The 23,037-nt window shown below is 35.5% G+C and overlaps 1 protein-coding gene across 1 annotated transcript in view; it reads right to left on the minus strand.

The window, feature by feature from the left end:
• LOC128210876 (A disintegrin and metalloproteinase with thrombospondin motifs 9-like) overlaps positions 1-23,037 on the minus strand; it is a 23,764-nt gene continuing 727 nt past the window's right edge. The window contains exons 2-8 of the mRNA XM_052915230.1: positions 22,497-22,565; positions 10,542-10,727; positions 8,325-8,480; positions 7,461-7,543; positions 6,920-7,072; positions 6,382-6,532; positions 1-41 (exon numbers count right to left, since the gene is read on the minus strand). Coding sequence (XP_052771190.1) covers positions 1-41; positions 6,382-6,532; positions 6,920-7,072; positions 7,461-7,543; positions 8,325-8,480; positions 10,542-10,727; positions 22,497-22,565 — 839 coding nt within the window. The remainder of the gene's footprint in view (positions 42-6,381; positions 6,533-6,919; positions 7,073-7,460; positions 7,544-8,324; positions 8,481-10,541; positions 10,728-22,496; positions 22,566-23,037) is intronic.

Consider the following 23,037-nt stretch of genomic DNA (forward strand, 5'->3'; position numbering starts at 1 on the left):
TCAGGCACAAGATGGAACCACAGCGCTGTTATCTGGAAGAACTGAAAAACATAAAAACATGTTTGTTTGTACTTTGTGTGTTGACATATGAGGCATATTCATCAAATGTAACATTCTGATAATAATATTTTAATACTGTCACCATGTTTTTAAAATATCTTTTTCCATATTGGCATCGATATTTATATGAAAAGTACCCTAAACAAAAACAGCGCTCAGTTAAATGTACCTACTTGGCAGTTCGGATTGCAATGAGAGTACAAACTTTGCAGCGCTGATTGACATGGTAGTATGTCTACTATGTAGTACCAAATGCCAAGGGAGAACAAACTTTGCAGTGCTAATTGACATGGTAGTATACCTACTATGTACTACCACCTGCCATGAGAGAACAAACTTTGCAGTGCTAATTGACATGGTAGAATATCTGCTATGTAGTTCCGAATGCCATGAGATAACAAACTTTGAAGTGCTAATTGACATGGTAGAATATCTACTATATAGTACCAGGTGCCATGAGAGAACAAACTTTGCAGTGCTAATTGACATGGTAGAATATCTACTATGTAGTTTCGAATGCCATGAGATAACAAACTTTGCAGTGCTAATTGACATTGTAGTATATCTGCTATGTAGTTCCGAATGCCATGAGATAACAAACTTTGAAGTGCTAATTGACATGGTAGAATATCTACTATATAGTACCAGGTGCCATGAGAGAACAAACTTTGCAGTGCTAATTGACATGGTAGAATATCTACTATGTAGTTCCGAATGCCATGAGATAACAAACTTTGAAGTGCTAACTAACATGGTAGAATATCTACTATATAGTACCAGGTGCCATGAGAGAACAAACTTTGCAGTGCTAATTGACATGGTAGTATATCTGCTATGTAGTACCAGGTGACATGAGAGAACAAACTTTGCAGTGCTAATTGACATTGTAGTATATCTGCTATGTAGTACCAGGTGCCATGAGAGAACAAACTTTGCAGTGCTAATTGACATTGTAGTATATCTACTATATAGTACCAGGTGCCATGAGAGAACAAACTTTGCAGTGCTAATTGACATGGTAGTATATCTACTATATAGTACCAGGTGCCATGAGAGAACAAACTTTGCAGTGCTAATTGACATTGTAGTATATCAACTATGTAGTACCAGGTGCCATGAGAGAACAAACTTTGCAGTGCTAATTGACATGGTAGTATATCTACTATGTAGTACCAGGTGCCATGAGAGAACAAACTTTGCAGTGCTAATTGACATGGCAGAATATCTACTATATAGTACCAGGTGCCATGAGAGAACAAACTTTGAAGTGCTAATTGACATGGCAGAATATCTACTATGTAGTACCAGGTGCCATGAGAGAACAAACTTTGCAGTGCTAATTGACATGGTAGAATATCAACTATGTAGTACCAGGTGCCATGAGAGAACAAACTTTGAAGTGCTAATTGACATGGTAGTATATCTACTATATAGTACCAGGTGCCATGAGAGAACAAACTTTGCAGTGCTAATTGACATTGTAGTATATCTACTATGTAGTACCAGGTGCCATGAGAGAACAAACTTTGCAGTGCTAATTGACATTGTAGTATATCTACTATGTAGTACCAGGTGCCATGAGAGAACAAACTTTGCAGTGCTAATTGACATGGTAGAATATCTACCATGTAGTACCAGGTGCCATGAGAGAACAAACTTTGAAGTGCTAATTGACATGGTAGAATATCTACTATGTAGTACCAGGTGCCATGAGAGAACAAACTTTGCAGTGCTAATTGACATGGTAGAATATCTACTATATAGTACCAGGTGCCATGAGAGAACAAACTTTGCAGTGCTAATTGACATGGTAGAATATCTACTATGTAGTACCAGGTGCCATGAGAGAACAAACTTTGCAGTGCTAATTGACATGGTAGAATATCAACTATATAGTACCAGGTGCCATGAGAGAACAAACTTTGCAGTGCTAATTGACATTGTAGTATATCTACTATATAGTACCAGGTGCCATGAGAGAACAAACTTTGCAGTGCTAATTGACATGGTAGAATATCAACTATATAGTACCAGGTGCCATGAGAGAACAAACTTTGCAGTGCTAATTGACATGGTAGAATATCTACTATGTAGTACCAGGTGCCATGAGAGAACAAACTTTGCAGTGCTAATTGACATGGTAGTATATCTACTATATAGTACCAGGTGCCATGAGAGAACAAACTTTGCAGTGCTAATTGACATGGTAGAATATCTACTATGTAGTACCAGGTGCCATGAGAGAACAAACTTTGCAGTGCTAATTGACATGGTAGAATATCAACTATGTAGTACCAGGTGCCATGAGAGAACAAACTTTGCAGTGCTAATTGACATTGTAGTATATCTATTATATAGTACCAGGTGCCATGAGAGAACAAACTTTGCAGTGCTAATTGACATGGTAGAATATCAACTATGTAGTACCAGGTGCCATGAGAGAACAAACTTTGCAGTGCTAATTGACATGGTAGAATATCAACAATGTAGTACCAGGTGCCATGAGAGAACAAACTTTGCAGTGCTAATTGACATTGTAGTATATCTACTATATAGTACCAGGTGCCATGAGAGAACAAACTTTGCAGTGCTAATTGACATGGTAGAATATCTACTATGTAGTACCAGGTGCCATGAGAGAACAAACTTTGCAGTGCTAATTGACATGGTAGTATATCTACTATATAGTACCAGGTGCCATGAGAGAACAAACTTTGCAGTGCTAATTGACATGGTAGAATATCAACTATGTAGTACCAGGTGCCATGAGAGAACAAACTTTGCAGTGCTAATTGACATGGTAGAATATCAACTATGTAGTACCAGGTGCCATGAGAGAACAAACTTTGCAGTGCTAATTGACATGGTAGTATATCTACTATATAGTACCAGGTGCCATGAGAGAACAAACTTTGCAGTGCTAATTGACATGGTAGAATATCTACTATGTAGTACCAGGTGCCATGAGAGAACAAACTTTGCAGTGCTAATTGACATGGTAGAATATCTACTATGTAGTACCAGGTGCCATGAGAGAACAAACTTTGCAGTGCTAATTGACATGGTAGAATATCAACTATGTAGTACCAGGTGCCATGAGAGAACAAACTTTGAAGTGCTAATTGACATGGTAGAATATCAACTATGTAGTACCAGGTGCCATGAGAGAACAAACTTTGCAGTGCTAATTGACATGGTAGAATATCAACTATGTAGTACCAGGTGCCATGAGAGAACAAACTTTGCAGTGCTAATTGACATGGTAGAATATCTACTATATAGTACCAGGTGCCATGAGAGAACAAACTTTGCAGTGCTAATTGACATTGTAGTATATCTACTATGTAGTACCAGGTGCCATGAGAGAACAAACTTTGCAGTGCTAATTGACATGGTAGTATATCTACTATGTAGTACCAGGTGCCATGAGAGAACAAACTTTGCAGTGCTAATTGACATTGTAGTATATCTACTATGTAGTACCAGGTGCCATGAGAGAACAAACTTTGCAGTGCTAATTGACATGGTAGAATATCTACTATATAGTACCAGGTGCCATGAGAGAACAAACTTTGCAGTGCTAATTGACATGGTAGTATATCTACTATATAGTACCAGGTGCCATGAGAGAACAAACTTTGCAGTGCTAATTGACATTGTAGTATATCTACTATATAGTACCAGGTGCCATGAGAGAACAAACTTTGCAGTGCTAATTGACATGGTAGAATATCTACTATATAGTACCAGGTGCCATGAGAGAACAAACTTTGCAGTGCTAATTGACATGGTAGAATATCTACTATGTAGTACCAGGTGCCATGAGAGAACGAACTTTGCCAAGTGCCATGAGAGAACGAACTTTGCAGTGCCTACTAACATGGTAGTATATCTACTATGTAGTACCAAGTGACATGAGAGAACAAACTTTGCAGTGCTTATTGACATGGTAGAATATCTACTATGTAGTACCGAATGTCATGAAAGAACAAACTTTGCAGTGCTAACTGACATGGTAGAATATCTACTATATAGTACCAGGTGCCATGAGAGAACGAACTTTGCCAAGTGCCATGAGAGAACGAACTTTGCAGTGCTTACTGACATGGTAGTATATCTACTATGTAGTACCAAGTGACATGAGAGAACAATCTTTGCAGTGCTTATTGACATGGTAGTATATTTACTATGTAGTACCGAATGCCATGAAAGAACAAACTTTGCAGCGCTAATTGACATGGTAGTAAAATTACAATGTAGTACCGAGTGGCACGAGAGAACAAACTTTGCAGTGCTCATTGACATGGTAGAATATCTTCAATGTAGTACCGAGTGCCAAGGGAGAACAAACTTTGCAGTGCTGATTGACATTGTAGTATATATACTATGTAGTACCGAGTGCCAGGGGAGAACAAACTTTGCAGTGCTAACTGACATGGTAGAATATCTACTATGTAGTACCAAGTGCCATGAGAGAACGAACTTTGCAGTGTTAACTGACATGGTAGTATATCTAGTATGTAGTACCGAGTGCCATGAGGAGCAAAATTTGCAGTGCTTATTGACATGGTAGTATATCTAGTATGTAGTACCGAGTGCCATACCATTACAATTTTACAGTGCTTATTGACCTGGTAGCATATCTACTGTGCAGTCCGGAGTACGTTGCAGTGCTAATTAACATGGTAGCATATATACTGTGCACTCAGGAATGACATGACAGTTCCAACGTTGCAGGGCTTATTGAAATGGTAGCATATCTACTGTACAGTCCAGAGTGACATGACAGTACCAACGTTGCTGTGGTAATTGACCTGATAGCATATCTACTGTGCAGTCAAGAGTGACATGACATTACAAAAATTGCAGTGCTTATTGACTTGGTAGCATATCTACTGTGCAGTCGAGAGTGACATGACAGTACCAACGTTGCAGTGCTAATTGACATGGTAGCATATAAAGTGTGCAGTCAATTGTGGCATGACAGTACCAACGTCGCAGTGCTAATTGACAAGGTAGCATATATACTGTGTAGTCCATAGTGACATGACAGAAAAAACTTTTGAGTGCTAATTGACAATATAGCATCTCTACCCTACAGTCCCGAATGCCATGCCAGTACAAACTTTGCAGTATTTCCACTCTGTAGTACCAAATGTCATGACAGTACAAACTTTGCAGTGTTAATTGACATGGTAGTATATCCACTATGTAGTACCAAATGACATGACAGTACAAACTTTGCAGTGTTAATTGACATGGTAGTAAACCTACTGTGCAGACCGAATGCCATGACAGTGCAAATTTTGCAGTGCTGATTGACATGGAAGTATATCAACTGTACAGTGTCGATTACCGTGGCAGTGTTTATGTTGCAGTGCCGATTGCCATGACTGTACCTTCCATTCAGTGCCGATTGCCATGAGTACCTTCTTTTGCACTGCCGATTGCCATGGCGGAACCTATTGTGCAGTTCCGATTGCTATGATGTGCAGTGCCGAATGCAAAGGCAGTACCTGCTGTGTAGTGCCGATTTATGTTTTGTTTAACTTATGCAATGTACCTTCCCGGTTATCCTGTATTAATGATACGTATCTTCTATGGTGATTCGACATAAATGATATGTACCTTTCTATTCAGTCGGTTTAAATGACACGTTCTTTTCCGGTCAGTCGGTTAAATGGCACGTTCTTTTATGATCAGTCGGTATAAATGATACGTAACTTCCGCACAGTCGATATATAGAATACATACCTTTTAGATCAGTCGGTATAAATGATACGTACCTTTCCGGTCAGTCGATATAAATGATACGTATCTTTCTGGTCAGTCGGTATGAATGACACTCACCTTTCCGGTCAGTCGGTATGAATGATACGTACCTTTCTGGTCAGTTGGCATAAATTGTACGTTACTTTTCTGTCAGTCGATATAAATAACATGTACGTTTCTGGTCAGCCGGTATAAATGACTAATACCTTTCTGGTCAGCCGGTATAAATGAAAAACACCTTTCTGGTTAGTCGGTAAAAATTATACGTTCCTTTCTGGTCGGTCGGTATAAATGACACATACCTTTCAGGTCAGTCGGTATAAATGACACGTACCTTTCTATTCAGTCGGTTTAAATGATACGTACCTTCCATTCAGTCGGTATAGATGATACGCTTTTTTGGTCAGTTAGTGTTAATGATCCCCACCTTTCTAATTAGTCGGTATAAATAATACATTCCTTTCTTTGGCCTAAATGATACGCACCTTTCGCGTCAGTTGGTATAAACGATACGTGACATTCTGGTCGGAAGGTTTAAATGACACCTACCTTCCTGGTCATTCGGTATGAGCGGCAGTGTATCATCGACCGGCCTGCAGCCCCCACAATAACCCCCGCAGTTAGCACTGAAGGTCGTGTTGTCCTCACTCTGATACCAGTGCTCTATCTGAGGATACCATCCACGTGCAAACCACTCAGCCTTTAGTAACGGGGAAGTGGAATAGTCAATAAACGTGATATATCCATACTTTGGTTTGCAAGTCTGCTTTCTACTAAAGAGTAACTTGCTTACCAATGTTTTCTCAAAGAAGCATTTGTAAAAATAGTAAAACTAACAATTTAAAACAGTTGTTGCTTTTTTTCTATCCTCAATCGATTTGAAAACAAAATTCAAGCAAGTAGGTACAATTTCATTGCACTCAACTGTAACTTAGATGTTATCGGATAACCACCGCACAGTTCTTTCAGGCGTATGGTTAGATTGAACCTGATGTCTTTATAAATTCGGTAACGTTTTTGATAAATTGTACCTTACTCGACATTGAGATACATTCTACATAACAAATTATATATCGTCTTTACTTACTAATGGACCGAACTTGAGTCCAGTTCCGATGGTATGAACCTTAAAGTAGCCCTTCCGTGGTGGACAGCCTATGTTACAACGGCAATCATCCGCTGCTGCATAGTGATATGTTGCCGAGGCGAATGTGCTGTCCGTTATTATCACTTGCAAATTCTGCAAAAATGAGTGGATCCCATCAGCAAAACCTTGATACTCCCAACCAATCAATTAATGAGGCATGATTAACACATGGATAAACCCCATAAAGCTACACCAAACTGATGCCTCGGCAGTCGGATTGACCGCACCTATCTTTTAGAAACTGCGAAATGATATTTATAATAAAGATTGAGACCGATTGTAATTTTCACCTAAAATGCGCCTGGAAAATGCCATATTTATCATTCTATAAGCGACCGCATCCAATTTTCACCAAAAAAAAACAAAATCTGCTAAAAGCCAAAATATGCGCCTGTGCATTTCATGTTTTGCATAGAAAAACACAACTTAATTGAAAAATAAAATATTTCTTCCAATAGTTAGTACTAACTGTGATGTTTACACGAATTTTGTTGAAATATGCCGTCACTTTTTCTGCTCCATTATCTTTTCCGGCGTTATGGCCGTAGTTTTGCGTAGGGTCAACTGAAGTAGAGTAGTCTTTGTAAGTATTGAAATCAGCGATAGTTGAATTGTTAAATAAATGAACATAAGCTGAGCTATGTACACCATAACCAACGGTAAAAAATGAATAAACTATGCAAAAGATTGAAATTATACTAAATATGGACAGGACAATAAAACAATAAACATGTTTTTAAGATTAAAAGAGTAAAAATGGCATTACTGGTCTTTTACATTATTTATTTCTCTTTTTGAGTAAGTTTTGCAATTATGAAAATGAGAAATATAGACAGTTAAAAACAACGTAAGTTCTGAAAACTGTTAAGAATTTAATTCAAAGAGTATGGGGACCCGCTCATGTTTTTCAATCTTTATTTTCGGTATTGCATCTGAAAATACTTTAAGAATGATTTGTCTCTTAAATACCGAAATTGCAGAAAAATAAAATTCAAGTATAAAAACATTCTTGTTGAAGCGAAATCGAACCCACGCCGTTAGAGCCAAGAAATGTTTTAGAAAACTGACTCAATAACAATCCGCCACAAGGACTAATACATCAACTATATTGGACAATAATTAAGCAAATATCAACATTTGTTAAACGGTCCAAGCTGTCGGTATCTTAGTTTGAACACCTCTGATAATTTGACACACTGTATTTCGTAATATTTGTATAGTTTTACGTAAAACGTGCAAACCAAGAGCCAGTCCATTTCACCTAATAGCAAATAGCTATACGTACACGTCAACGTGATAAGTGTCCAAACCAAATGGAGCAACAAATAGAAATATTTTTGAAAACCTGTTATATACTCATCCGGTGACCCAGAAGCCATCGAATGACAATACACCTTGACCTTGGTGTCCTTCACGAGTTGTAGATGTAGTGGATAAAGCCAGTACTCGCCGTCTGTGTAGGCAGGCTGGCATTGGAGCACTTCCTCACAGCTGGATGGCTCTTTAAAAATTGTACAGTGTGTGCATTTTGATCATGCGACCTCAATTAAAAACATTATTTATGCAAGTTTGGTGATCAAACAAAATAGTTTTATTGTATTTCTTACAAACCACAAGTTGAACAGTTTCGTTCGTTTTAGTGGAAATAAGCTTTTGCTCTGCTAACGTGCTATAAAGTCGGGTTTGTTTGGTGAACATTTCATTGGTTTGTTACAAATTATCTAGTTTCATTCATTTAACCACATACGACTTCTTGTGCTTTAAAGAAATTCGTACTCATGAACGTTATAAAATGATGTGAACTGGCAAAGTTTTAACTGCTTTACCTCACACTGGTACCTTCAATTCATACTTGAAAACAATCCATTGTTATTATCAGAATGCAGAAATACTACTGAAGAATATTTAAAATTGTTGTGATGCCCTGGTTCGCTAATTTTGTGTTTTTATGTCGCGATGCCATGACAATATCAATCAAAATCTTAGGTTTATTTTATAAAAAAAGTGTTTTCAATTTCGACCCGATGTGATGGAATCGTTGCTATTAGCGATGAAGCGCCCATGAATAATCTTAAACTAAATGACATGTTTCTCAAAATGTTAAATTATACTGAGTCCTTTTATTTGGTTTGCCTAAGAAACATTACCGTTTACAATGAAATATCATCACAAGGAATAGTCAGATTGTAATTTACTGGTCTTTTAATTAAGATAAACATATTATTGCTTCTAAAATACCATTTTGCGAATTTAGTCCTGTTCCAATAAAGCAGACCTATACACCAATTATATTATAAAATAATAGAGAATATAATAATTTTTATATGATTATACTCCCATTACATTAATCCAATCCACAGCGTTTTGATTAATCACGTGATTGAACAGCATTTGGAGCACGCAGAGGAAACATTGAGTTGCTCTTACTGGGGTACCATCATTACGGTACACTACGCCCAACACACCTTACACTTTGTTGTCATAGAGAACGTACATACACCTCGATTGAGAAAGGGGTTTGTCTCGTGAGATAATTTAGATAACATAAGCAATGAGAAGTGAAACAACCCCGCAGTCCAACAGAGTAACGTTGTATTACCTTCATTTATGCCTATCATTTCATTTGAAAATTAAATAATTTTAAAATTGAAAAAATCTCGTTTTTATTTAGTATTGCGGACTATGATGCGCATGTTATATGCTATATTATGTTATGTGGAAACAGAAAGAATCGCGTGCAATGCATACATTTTTGTCCGGACGTCCATATTATAATAGCTAAAGCATACTGTACACCGAAAGGCTCAGTAATTAACCATTTGTTTATTCACAAAGCATGAAAATCTAAAAGCTTAACATATGGCAACATATATTCAGTACCAATATCAGGCGTTTTAAAAAAAAAACAGCACTCTGTTTCGATCTAAATAACAGACCTAATGTCTGTTCGTCTTCTTAACTTTTACTTGTTCAGTTATTTGATTAGCTCATTATGACATTGGGGCCATTTTCTAGTCATTGCACTAACGAGCGCTTCGTACGATCGAGTTTTCGAAATAATTTGAATAGTTAGGATGCACAACATTTTTAATTTGCAACTTCAATTCAATTTTTGACACACGCCTTATATTCAAACTGTTAGTCCTTACGATATTTTGTGGCACACTTATGAATAAGATGCCCTTATTATGCATTCGGGATTCATCGGCCATTTTCCACCGAAAGACAATCGGATCTCTGTGGTCATTTTCCATCGAAAACAACCTCCGATGTATGTAAGTAGAAGTAGTTCTTAAATATAAATTATATCATTAATTAATTTTAGTATTTAATGTGTATTTTGTATATCTAAGTTAAAAATAAATGCCAGTGTTTTATTGCATAAATAATTAAGATACCCGAGAGTAACGTAATCAAGTTTAATTGATAAATTGAAAATACTACGCGATCTATCTTCTGTGTAGTGAAATGTAAAGATTTCTGTAATTGTTAACTACCCATATACATCCGAGGTTGTTTTCAATGGAAAATGACTGCCTTTTATAAATAAAGAAATACTTACTTCTGCATAATGAATTGGAATAATCGGGTTTTGACCACGAATTGTTGAGCAGGCACTCGATAGTTGGTCCTGACAGATTGGCTTGAATATAGTAGCGACTACACGTGTAGGTGGTGAGGCTACCGTGTGAAGTTCCAGCAATATTTCTGGTATAACCCTTCGGAGGCGGTGGAGGCCTTCCACAATCTGTCGCACAAAAACTACATTTGGCTGATGATCTAACTACATCAGTAATACTAGTATAGTGGGCCTTAAATGTGTAAAATGTGTCGAGGGGACAAACTCTATTTACTTTTATACATGTATTCGTGTAAGTGAAAGAATTAATGTACACATATTTGTATATGGAAATCAATATCTTCATTCTTCAATTCATCTCATTTCTTCGGCATTTTCTCCTAAAACTGGATACGAAGTTACTAGTTACCCAGTTAAATAGTAAACGATAGGGTGTGGCGATTTGAGAAAAAAACAAGCTTTTAAGCCGAAATGTCGTGCTATCTTAAACGCCTTTATCAGGGTAAGACGTCACATAATTTTAATATTTTACTTCGGAAAAACATAAATAATAACCTAATAAAGTACTCAGGGGGTGTAACTTCGCGTGACTTCAAGGGCTTATCACATTGGTCACCACGGGTCACAACCGACTTAAATACACGAGTAAGTGACGTTTAATTTACTTTTTTTACTAAAACGATATAAAAGAATTTTCATATATTTTCAGTCAAAAAAGTTAGTTTATTCTTCATACATCACGAGTCACGCTGTACAAAGAATTTGCTTTAACTATAAAAGAAAATAAATATTGAATTGCAACATAGCAAAATCTTTGCCACGGGGTTAGCAAATATTATTCCCTGCATATTATAAAAAAAGAAAATTGTACAGAAACTCAACCATTTTCGTTCTAAGTACGTTTTTAATGTTCAAATGAAACATATATGCACATATAAGTTCATACTGCTTTCTCATACACTCTTCATGACCTTGTTTACAAATCGATCGCCGTTTTCCTTTCATATTTATTTCTTGTTCACCTTATGATAGATTTACTTGGTTTGCAGCAATCTTACTTTTCCACAAGGCGATGCATACATGGAAAATATGATATTTCCCATTTACGTTTTCTACTTTAATCGGTGTGAGGTTGTGCATGAGAAAGAGTTTAACCCCATCACCGCCCCCCCCCCCCTCCAAAAAAGGAGAAATACTTTTTGCTGACCGTTCCAAAGCGGTGTCCTAACAATTCAAACGCGCTAAGTTTGATACATCTTATATGTGGAGCGTTAAAAGTTGTTTGTGTATGTGTGTGTTGTTTTGTGTTCCCAGCTTTGGCGTCATTGAATGTTTGTGTTCAAGCTTTCGACTACTGGACATGTTTCTGTAGTTTTTATATAGCACTTACCAGGCGAAGCTTATAAAATGCAATATACACGATAGTAAAACAGACTTGCCCAAATCTTCACATGTTGGAACCACGACAGTTGGAATGCATCTTTGTGTTGGAGCACATCTGTTGTTAGCACACGAACCAACCAGAAACTCCTGGAAATAAACCACTGACACGATCAGATGAATACCATGCGGTAAACAACAGGGGACATTCGATATGCAAAGCTATTTAGGTTCGTAATGTAATAAACGTCATCGAACTACTAGTAGTTTGTTAACTATGTTATCATGTTCTAAAACCATTTACTGGGCATGCTGATTATATAATCTTATTCGGACAGTTCTAAACTTATTTATAGAGATATAGGCTGACTGCAATTAATCAACTTTGAACTTAACCCCACCTACTGAAAGTATATTTCCATATGAGTCTGCTACGACGGGGCAGTATAACGAACTCGAAAATCGAATGACCCCCCCCCCCCCCCCGAACGGTTGGAGAAAAAGGATGGCCAGCTACAAAATTTTGATTCTTCGTCTTGCAGAGAAATCTCATTTGAACGGATTTTCGGTCTTACTTTGAACTGCAAAATGATACACCATATGTGTTTTTACTTAAACTTGCAATGTCGACTTACAATTTTCAAGTACGTTCCTGGACTATGGCAAAGTCAAAACATGTGCAAAATAAATAAACACGGTTATGAATAAAATTCTTACGTTGAATATTAGCATGAAACTATCTCGTAAAACCTACATATTTTCATAAATCTATAACGTATGATAACATGACATAACAAAACATATCGTTTATTCGTCACTAAATGAACTTTACAGCCATATACCATATACAACACGTAAAAAGAAAGACATATTGTTAACAGAGAAGTTTAAAAAATAAAATGCTAAATGTAAATTATATTAAATTAAGCTTTTTTTCAGTTCTTGATCGTAAACGATATGAATTGCTTATAATGTTGGTATAAGTTTATGAAACGGAAGTTGTTGTGGTTGGCCGGTTGGCAGTGGTAATCGCACTCGCTTCTCACCGGGTTCGATTCCCGGCCTGGGCGCATGTGAGTTTGGTTTGTGGTTACCAAGGCGGACAAGTGGGTTTCCTCCGGGTACTCCGGTTTCCCCCACAACACAAGACCACAATCTCGCGTAAAATCGTGCCAACGAGAGTGATTAATATAATGTGGCAATAACTTGTTTCACAATCGTTGTAAAATGAATAAGTTTGAACTATCGATGTCTTATTCTTGTTTGCCAAGCATTAGTTTCCTTAATCATTATTATTTATGATTTGGGATACTCTATTTGAATAAAATTGTATGCTAACTCGACATTTCTTGTGTTTAAATACATATTCCTTTAAACAATATATTGTGTTACATGTTGTTTCATATAAATGTAAAACTGACATCTATGACCGGTGTAAGGAAGTATTGTAAACCCGATAGAATCATGTTTCCCCGGTCATTATTCTTTAGGAAAAGTGACCCCCGGCTCATAATATATTGATGTCCGGGTCATAATATTACAACTCCTCTTCACGAAAAACATGAACCCTAACGAAGAATTTTGAGAGGGACTTCACCCTATATCATTTCATTCTTTATTCAATTGGAATCATATTTATATATATAATTATGACAGCTGTGTTAAAATTATATGACAATATGGTATGCTATGTGTTTCACCATGTCAGGGAGTCCTTTTTCTATATTGATGATGGGCATTTTTCTACATAAAAAGTGACACCTGTCGTTATGCTATGGGGTTCATTATTTCTTGTTACACTGGCCTCATAGAATCCAAGCATCAAACAACTGGCACAATATATGAGACTACTGAGCTTGTTTCTGTAGTTTTTCACATTAGTGTTGTATTCTTTATATTTTATTTTATACAATAATACATTTAAGCCTTAATAGCTTTACCCGCTAAATATTCTTGGTTTAATGCATAATAACCAGTATAGTTAAAACCAGTTCCTATATAGTTAAAATCACTAACCACTTCTATGTTTTTGCCATCATATGTCCAGCTTTCATGTGGCAACAAACGCCCGCGTTTACGGGATACCGTAATTTTGGTTTGATCAGTGTTTCCTATAAGACCCCCCCCCGTATTTCAATACGTATGAAGTAAATCCAAGTGTTGTTGAACATCAGTTAATGTCTTTCCTAAAATGGCCATTTTGTCGGCAAAAAGTAATTAATACAACATCATCTATGTTCAGACCAGAACTTACGCTATCTTGTAAAAACAATTCTAGGTCTTCAACAAATAGTGAAAACAATATTGGGGACACTACCTACCCTTGGCGTAACCCAACTGCATAACCAAAATATTGTGAATATGATGAACATGATTTTACACATGATTTTACACATGATTTAAAATGTTGATACGTATATTTGATGACATTTCTATAGATAGTACCAAACCACTGCATCATATCGACAAAAATAACCAACAATCTTTTATTTTTATTGACATATTTTTTAACTATAGAAGTTAGTAAAAATATAACGTACACAGTAGATCGACCCTTTGGAAATCCGAATTGGGCGTCCGAAATAGTATTATTGTTATCACATATAGATTCAATGACTTTATTCAATACAGTGGTCAACAGTTTCGAAAGGCAACAAACTAGAGTATTACCCCTATAATTGTTAAAATCATTTAAAGAGCTTTTTATACAATGATACAATAATTCCTTTTGTCCATTTATTCGGATAACAGCCGGAGTTCAAAAAACAATTAAAATTATCACGTACGTGCGCTGCAAGTAAGTATGCACATTCAATTTAATACTCATTTAACATGCAATCATTATAATTGGATTGACAACGCTTTATTGTTTTAATAACCTTCTTCACCCCACCAATGCTTATCGGATTATCTAATTCTGGATATATAGTATTAGGTTGGCTATAGTTACGATTTTCGGAAACGATTCTGCTTATGCATTAAAACAATCAAATATATTATCACGAAGTTGTTCAACTAACATCTAACGATATAATGTTCTTAGCACTCATTCTTATTGACATTATACAATTTCAAAGCTTCTAACTAAAAAGTGCGAGCATTTATGCAATCTTCGTCAAACCAATCTGCATTTTTCAAACATTCATCATTGTCAAATACCGGTACATCTGTAAGCAAACATTGTTTAAAGAGTGTACAGGATCCGCTACACCCCGTACATTATTCAATAACGAATTTTCAACATTATTAACGGATTCCTTATTTGTACAATCAATATGACTAACATCAGTATTTAATTGCGGTAGCAAATAAATTATTTCCGCTCGAAATTGAGCTTTAAAATTTAAATCCCCTCTATATTTAACATCATTGTATCTTTTTGGCTCAGGTGTACCATTGTAACAATGCAATGAAAAGTAACGGAGCGTGATTACTCCACTCATTAAATGACCCGATCGTAAAATCGTTAAACAATGAAAAAATGCGCTCATGTGTTAAAAGGTAATCTCTAACAGAAGAGCCGTTGAGAGAAAATAAGTATATTGGTAAGTATTGCCTACTCGACCATTTAAAATGCGTAAACAAGATTTACAAATATATTATAATCGTATACCATCATAGTCAAATCTAGTGTCGATTGTGGCCATAACGGGTGAAATATCTGGCTCATAATCTTCATCATCAGTGAAAGAATTATAATTATTATGAGTGATAAAATCATGTTTATTGCTCACACGGCTGTTTAAATCGCCGAAAACAAAGACTTCTCCATTTTCTTTAATAGAAGCTACATCATTTTCTAAAATATAAAAAAGGTCAACATAGATAATATTATACTCAGGAGAGTCCTCTCCCCATATATAAACACCACGCACGCACGCACGCACGCACGCACGCACGCACGCACGCACGCACACACACACATATATATATATCATTGTCAATATTTAAAGAAAGTTTTTATCTAATTAAACACTAATTATAGTGTCTAATTCTTTCTTTACAATAGAAGTCTTTCAAATGTTCCTTATACTATATTAAAACGCCACCTCTATTTCTACGAGCATTCCTATCCTGAAAAGTTCTATATAAATTATGAGAAACATAACCATTCAAATTAACTTTGCTTATAAAACTAGCCCAAGTTTCAAACAGAAAACAAATATCCTTAGATGAAATAATATGTACAAAATCAGTACTCGGCTGCTTAGTAGCAGTAAGTCCATTTGTAAATGGCCAAAGGCAAGATATCAATTTGCCAATAAAACTTGTGGTCTGGACAAGTCATAGTCATTATCGACACCAATATTTCATGATCACATTGTTCCCAAAGAGGTTGGCGATAATTATCTTTCTAATTACAAATAGATAAAATCTTTACTAATGTTGCCTGTCATATAGTGGCCAAAAATAAAAATGTGCAAATCGGAATATGGGCGAGACACGACTTAATTGTTCTAAATTCATTAACAATAAATGTTAAAATTCGGCGAATTATAAACACACTCAAGGGGACGTATATCACTTTGTGCCGTGTTTGTACGCTCAATAAAGCCTTTTGGCCATTCAGTTGCGCAAGAGGTATAGAGCTATAATCAATAGAATTCCTATCCTTATCCCTAGGCATACCTCACTAATTACTTTCAGACCATCGGTCAGTTATTTTCCATCGGTCAGTCCAATCAAAACACTTGCACACTACCTGACTATTTGAGAATTCTGTAATTTGGTTATCAAACCAACGTTTGCATGAAGGGTTCCCAACATAAGCATAGATAAAGTACACATATAAAGAATTCTGCAATTCTTAATTATCACTTATATAACGATAAAAAATACTTCTGGAACGTATATAAAAGAATGAGTATACAGCGTACACTGACTACGGATCACTCTTACAGAATACATAACATTCGTTTGACCAGAACAACACGATAAATTTAGTATAAATCTATTTAAATAGTTTAAGATACAGCACAAAAAGGGGTAAATAGTCAGATCACACCTTGTAACGATACCTGAGAATTGTTGAAACTGAACAACAGAACAGAACAGAAAATGTTTCTTCAAGTATCAGACTTATTTGTCTTGCCTATTTAATGTTCATTGTATTAACACCCTATCGCATTGATTCTTATCTAAACTTATACGACTCATTTGTATAACTTAAATTGATAAGTTATGACGCGTTTCGAGCTATTTCCACATGTTTTCATGAGATACGAAATTGAGTGAAAAAAACAATTGCCTTGATTTAATACAACATATTTATTGAACATTTATTTTTGTTTACTGTATCATTTACCTCAGTTAACATAACAATGTATGCAAGTTGATTCTGAATTATGAACATTAACATTTAGAAACCATGTTCTCACTTGGGAACTGAAATGATCACAATATCGTAGAAACTCTTGGACGTGGGGTGACGGTAAAAACATGACAAAATGAGCTTGAAGAAAAAGCAATATAATACAACATGCATTGTAAACATATTGAAATTAATAATTAAGATATTTATTTAGATTTTCTAATTACTAATACGTTTAAATTTACTTACATTACATTTGAGAAATTTACATTTTTTTTTATAAAATTTTAATTATCTTTGGGGTACCGAAGGCCATGTCGAAACAATATTAGTAGTGATCTTTATACATACACACACACACACACACACACACACACACACACTTACCGAAGGCCATGCCGAGATAATACTGGTAGTGAAATTATCGTCGGTTAAACTTGTCGTGAACTGTGGGGATGAACTGTCAATTGTATGTAAAACACAAGAACCATTGACTGCTGCAAAACTCACTGACTGACAAACGGAGATAACGAGGCAATCAATGACGCAGGCAGTGACGTTAGAACGGGTGACGTTGCCGATTTCATAACCAGCAAGATATTTCAAAGGAAAGTGTCTGTCACCACTTATTAAATGACACGTATCTGTATATATTGGGCGCACAACACAACATAACACTAAAACTGTCCCTGCTAAGCTTAACCTCATTGCTAATAATGATTTAATTAAGTACACATCAAGATGTATTTTAGATTTGCTTGTCTGGTTGTTGGCCCTTTCACAGACGTTTAACCTTAAAAAAAAGTAGCATTTATGGTATCCATGGTTTTATTTTAAAAAAAATAGAAATTAAAAAAAATCAAATATCTAAATTTAAAAACAAGATATATGCTATAATAAAGCTCGTATGTCCAAACACGTCTCTCCTTTCTTCATGAACTGAAGAGGGATGAATTTGTTAATTCCCGCGAGATAACTGATTTTAATGAATAGTCGATATTTCAATTAAATCTCCATCGATTCAATGGAATATTCATAACGATTTTTGATTACTAAACAATTGATTCTGTAATTAAGTAAATATCACGATATTTACATATTAGAAAATGAAGTGCCATTTTCTGGTTCTAAATATGAACAGTTATTACACTAAGACATGAATTGTCTTGTGTATAAATCTTTTAAAGAAATATCTTTTTACTCAAATGATAATCTACCATTTATTATTTAAAAAATAATTAAACAAAATTATTACCACAATGAATAATTCTTACTAACTAGTATCTTAAGTAAACACATGTTTTCAAATCAAAATAGTCAGAATATCCCTGACAACATAAACTAGACTTCGTCACAATTTTTGAATTTCAGCAATAATACCGAACACCACAGACTAGACTAAACATTTCTGTATTTCAATAAATTTATCCGACATCACAGGCTCCTTCTCATCACAAAAACAATAACACGTATTAGGAACATGGCATGTTATTGGCAGCAAATATATAGATCAATTGAAAAAGCTGTATTCTAGTTGAACTGTATCAGATGGAAGTCACATCACATGGGTTCGCTTTGTCAAATGTGAAAACGTCAGGAAACTCTTCCCCCCAAACATGATTTGCAAACGACAGTACAAGTAATCAACGCAGCCCCACAAACAAACGACACGACATGACTACAGAACCATGACAGAAGAATGATACTAAGACTCGAGGATTGGGAAAACAATATTCAGAATGTCCATGCATATCGAGTACAGATAATCCTTCGTATATCAACAACAATTTTTTTCTCTTTTGATTATTCTAAAAGTAATTACAAATTCATAATTAATTTCATATTTTGACCACGGAAAGGTTCATGCTTAACCAATCATGATATATGTAATGACGTCAATGTTCCAGTATCTGAGCTTCATGTTTAGTTAATGAGAAATATTGTCACGATAAGATACATAGGGGAGTACCATGGAGTGCGATAAAGGTACTGTGATCCATCTGTTTCACATTCCAAGGACATAAGTATTCCCACAAAACCAAATTTCCATAGAATCGCATGAATATTCATCTTTTGTTTGACCTTTTTCTTATGGCCAGTTCTTTAACTAGCGAAATATGTTCTTATTGAAAAAAGAAACATGCACATAAATATTAGAAGTCATGGTTTGCGGTGTTTATACGTTTGTCTCTCAACATCATTATCGTTTGGGTCCTTGCCGTGTGCCTCTAACAGGTTTTTTTAATGTTTGACTCCAGGTTTTTTTTAGTTTTCATTGTATTTTTCAAAACTGTAAGCAATTTAAAAAAAAAAATGATCTCCAATATTTTACAATGGTGAAAAGAGTTGTCCTTAAAGGGCTCTATTCTTTCTTGAAACCATATGTTTCGGCTGACAATAATTTCGACCTTCTCTGCACAACGTACATCTTTTTGTCAAATCTGGACCATTTCATAAACCGATCGATATTAATTATCTCCTTTGATATCATTTAATGTACGCTAGAATACTTAATATTATGACTTCAAAATCAAATGCAATATTTAATGTTATATAGTGTAACGCAATAGGTTACATGTTGTTCTGTTTAAAAAGATCTGCCTGCGTCTTATAAAAACTGAATTATGGCTTGATCCCTTCACATTCCCAAGTGTGACTAAAACACAATACGCGGAAGAAATGTTTACCCCTTCGGGTGGTGAGATATTCGCCAAAGGAGAAATTTTGTAAGACAATGCCACGAGACCTGCGATAAATGACACAATTAAGACCATAGGTAAAATAAATCTCTAAGTTAATTTACATATAGTCCATAGGGAATTCAGGGAATATATCAATTTGCACGCGGAGTAAAACTAAATTCAAGTACATCATATATTAATGTAAGCCCCACTTCAAATAGTAAGCAAGAATTGAAAATAAACTATACGTTTCATATAAGAAAAATAAAATTGATGTATAATTCGATAAAGCGCTCATAACCGGTGAATGAGTAAATACAGATTTTTGTACGACAAAATACGAGTAGAAGTGTTGGAATGACGTCAAAAGTTGTTTCACAAATAATTTATTTGACGATAACTGAAGTGTACATATTTCTTGTCTATGTTTAACATACAAGCAGGTAACGAGATAGTACCTTTTGTCAATGATTGGTAATAAGTGTATGGCAAATGGAATGACTGTTAACATTAGTAAAAGTAAATATGATCACATCCACTACTTGTTTCAAACTAAGCATTTAAGTGTGGTGATTAAAATTTGGATATTGCTAGGCAATTCAATTCAATTCAAATAATTCAAACAGCGTTTATTTTCTCATACCATAATGCATGGCAAATGGGGTTTAATACACTTACAAGGCATGGCGGCACAAACATGATTAGATTTAGAATGTGATACCCAATGGATATTGGAGAGTGATGGATTTAACTTGAAATATATCCGTCCAGTGCATGTATGTATATTTATGAAGAAATAAACAAACCATACTTTTTTATAATTTGGTACTAAACTTTATATGCGAAATGTATTTTGTTCACATGTAATTTTAAGTGTATAACATAAACTAATATCATAAATGAGGATGTTACCATGTGGTTAAATGGTTTTAAGAGTAGAAATTGGGCATTAATGCATATTTCATAATGCTACGACAGATAAAAATTACAAAATGCTATTATTTTTTTTACATTCTGACATAATTTGAGAAATTCATTATTTCACCAGTAGGTTTGGCGAGAAATGCAATAAGTTTACTTCCTGTAAGTAAAGTTTTATTCTAATTGGGCGTGAAGCCATAACTAACTACATGTAAAAGACACAAACACGGAAGTGAACCCCAATATTATCGACAACCAATCCTAAATAAAGCATATACTTTATGCGGGATTGTTGGGATAAGAGTGAAGTTGTGCACATGCACACACTAACACTAGTTCAAACCCTCAGTGAATTTAGATTTTTAATGACCGTTCCACAGCGGTACCTAACAATCCTTTATAAGCACCCCTAGTTTTATATATTTTATATGTAGTGTGTTGTATGTGAAGGTTTGTGTTGTTGTTCCATGTTTCTGGTTTGTGATTGTTTTTGTGTTATGTGTCATTGGCCATCCTCGGCACCCCAGCGTATCATAACCTAAATGATACCCTGGGCAAATCAGCTGTTTAAATCTCGTACTCATGAACAATTCATAAGGTGAAATCAAGCCGCTTGATTGGTCACATGAGACACACCTCATGAGTTGCGAAAATGGCCGAGAAGTAACGGATGTAATCTCGGTTCGAAAGAATCCAATAAGATCACGGCTTACAGATCGTTTTAGGCGGAATATTGTTAAATATGCCGGTGTCTCTTCACAAAGGAGACTCTTTCCTTTTGTATCGGCTATTTCATTGGTCGGAAAATGCTTATGAATATTCAAGATTTACGAAGTTTCCCTAGTCAATTTGCCCAGAGTATCATATAGGTTATGATACGCTGGGGTGTCGAGGATGTCATAAAGGTTATGATACGCTGGGGTGCCGAGGATATCATTAAGGTTATGATACGCTGGGGTGCCGAGGATGTCATTGGCGTGACCGTGTGCCATTTAATGTGGTTTATTTTTTTAACGTTCGAATACTGGACTTGTTTGTGTAGTTCTTCATATACATATTAAAGTAGATATGATAAAATTGGCCACTAGTTCCAGGTAAGGGCCATGTTTGCTATTTTCATTACTATGTGTCGTAACTTCCTGATGAAGTTTAGTTCACATGAAGTATTGAATTATGTTTAATATATGTTAATTAAATTTATGACAAATAGCGACTTATGAAATTAGAGGGAATTTATCGAGTTTCCCCATGTAAGGCTAGGTTAATTTTCATATTTAATGCTTTGTTTATGAACTTTCGGTACAGCCGTTTGAAGCGATCGACTGTGGAGAACCCCATAATTCTCCACAATAATTAAGAATCGAGATACGTACGCATCGAATAGCCAAATGAAATACTTAATGGTCGCAATGCAAATCAATTATCATATTCCGAAGAAACATAATAATTGTATTGTTCTACTAGCAACATTGTCAACACAGTTGCAAAAAGAACCCCTAGATCTAATAACAAACCCCAGGTAATTGTAATTGACCACAACCTCTAAATCATTATGAAGTATCAGTGTCTACTTGAAGTTATTGGCTCTTGCAGAACACCATTATTTGGTTTTGACATGATTTACTTTGAGTTTCCATTGCTCACAGAACCGGTGTAGGACGTTAAGGTGATCCTGCAGTCCTTCGGCTGTCTCGCTTAGAAGCACACACTCTTCTGCAAACACGATAATGAATATCAGCAGGTCTAAAGTTAAGCAGTAATTCATATGTTCATGTAAATGGTGGTCTCGATATGATTCACGAAAGTATTTACACCTCAACTTCCATTCTTTAAATGAACTGCCTTTCGGCAATTGCGTTCATCAATCGATGAACATACCATCTTTGGATATGTTCGGATCGCAATTAATCGCATAACAATATACATGAAAACTATTGATCCTTTGGACTCAACACACTTAGACCAGCCCAATTGCGTTCATACCCCGATAATGACATCAACCCCGCAATTCATTCCTTAATTGAACACTATCAGCGTTGTTATCTCCCTTGAAGTAAGCCAGTGCCGTTCTTAACACGTTCTGCTACACCATGTTTCTTTAATCTAGCTGCAAACGTCTTGAATAATTGCTGGATCCAGTAAAAACAGTTATAGTATCATTATTTTAGTTGATATAGCAACCAGA

This window comes from Mya arenaria, chromosome 12, assembly GCF_026914265.1.
Source record: "Mya arenaria isolate MELC-2E11 chromosome 12, ASM2691426v1".
Classification (NCBI taxonomy): domain Eukaryota; kingdom Metazoa; phylum Mollusca; class Bivalvia; order Myida; family Myidae; genus Mya; species Mya arenaria.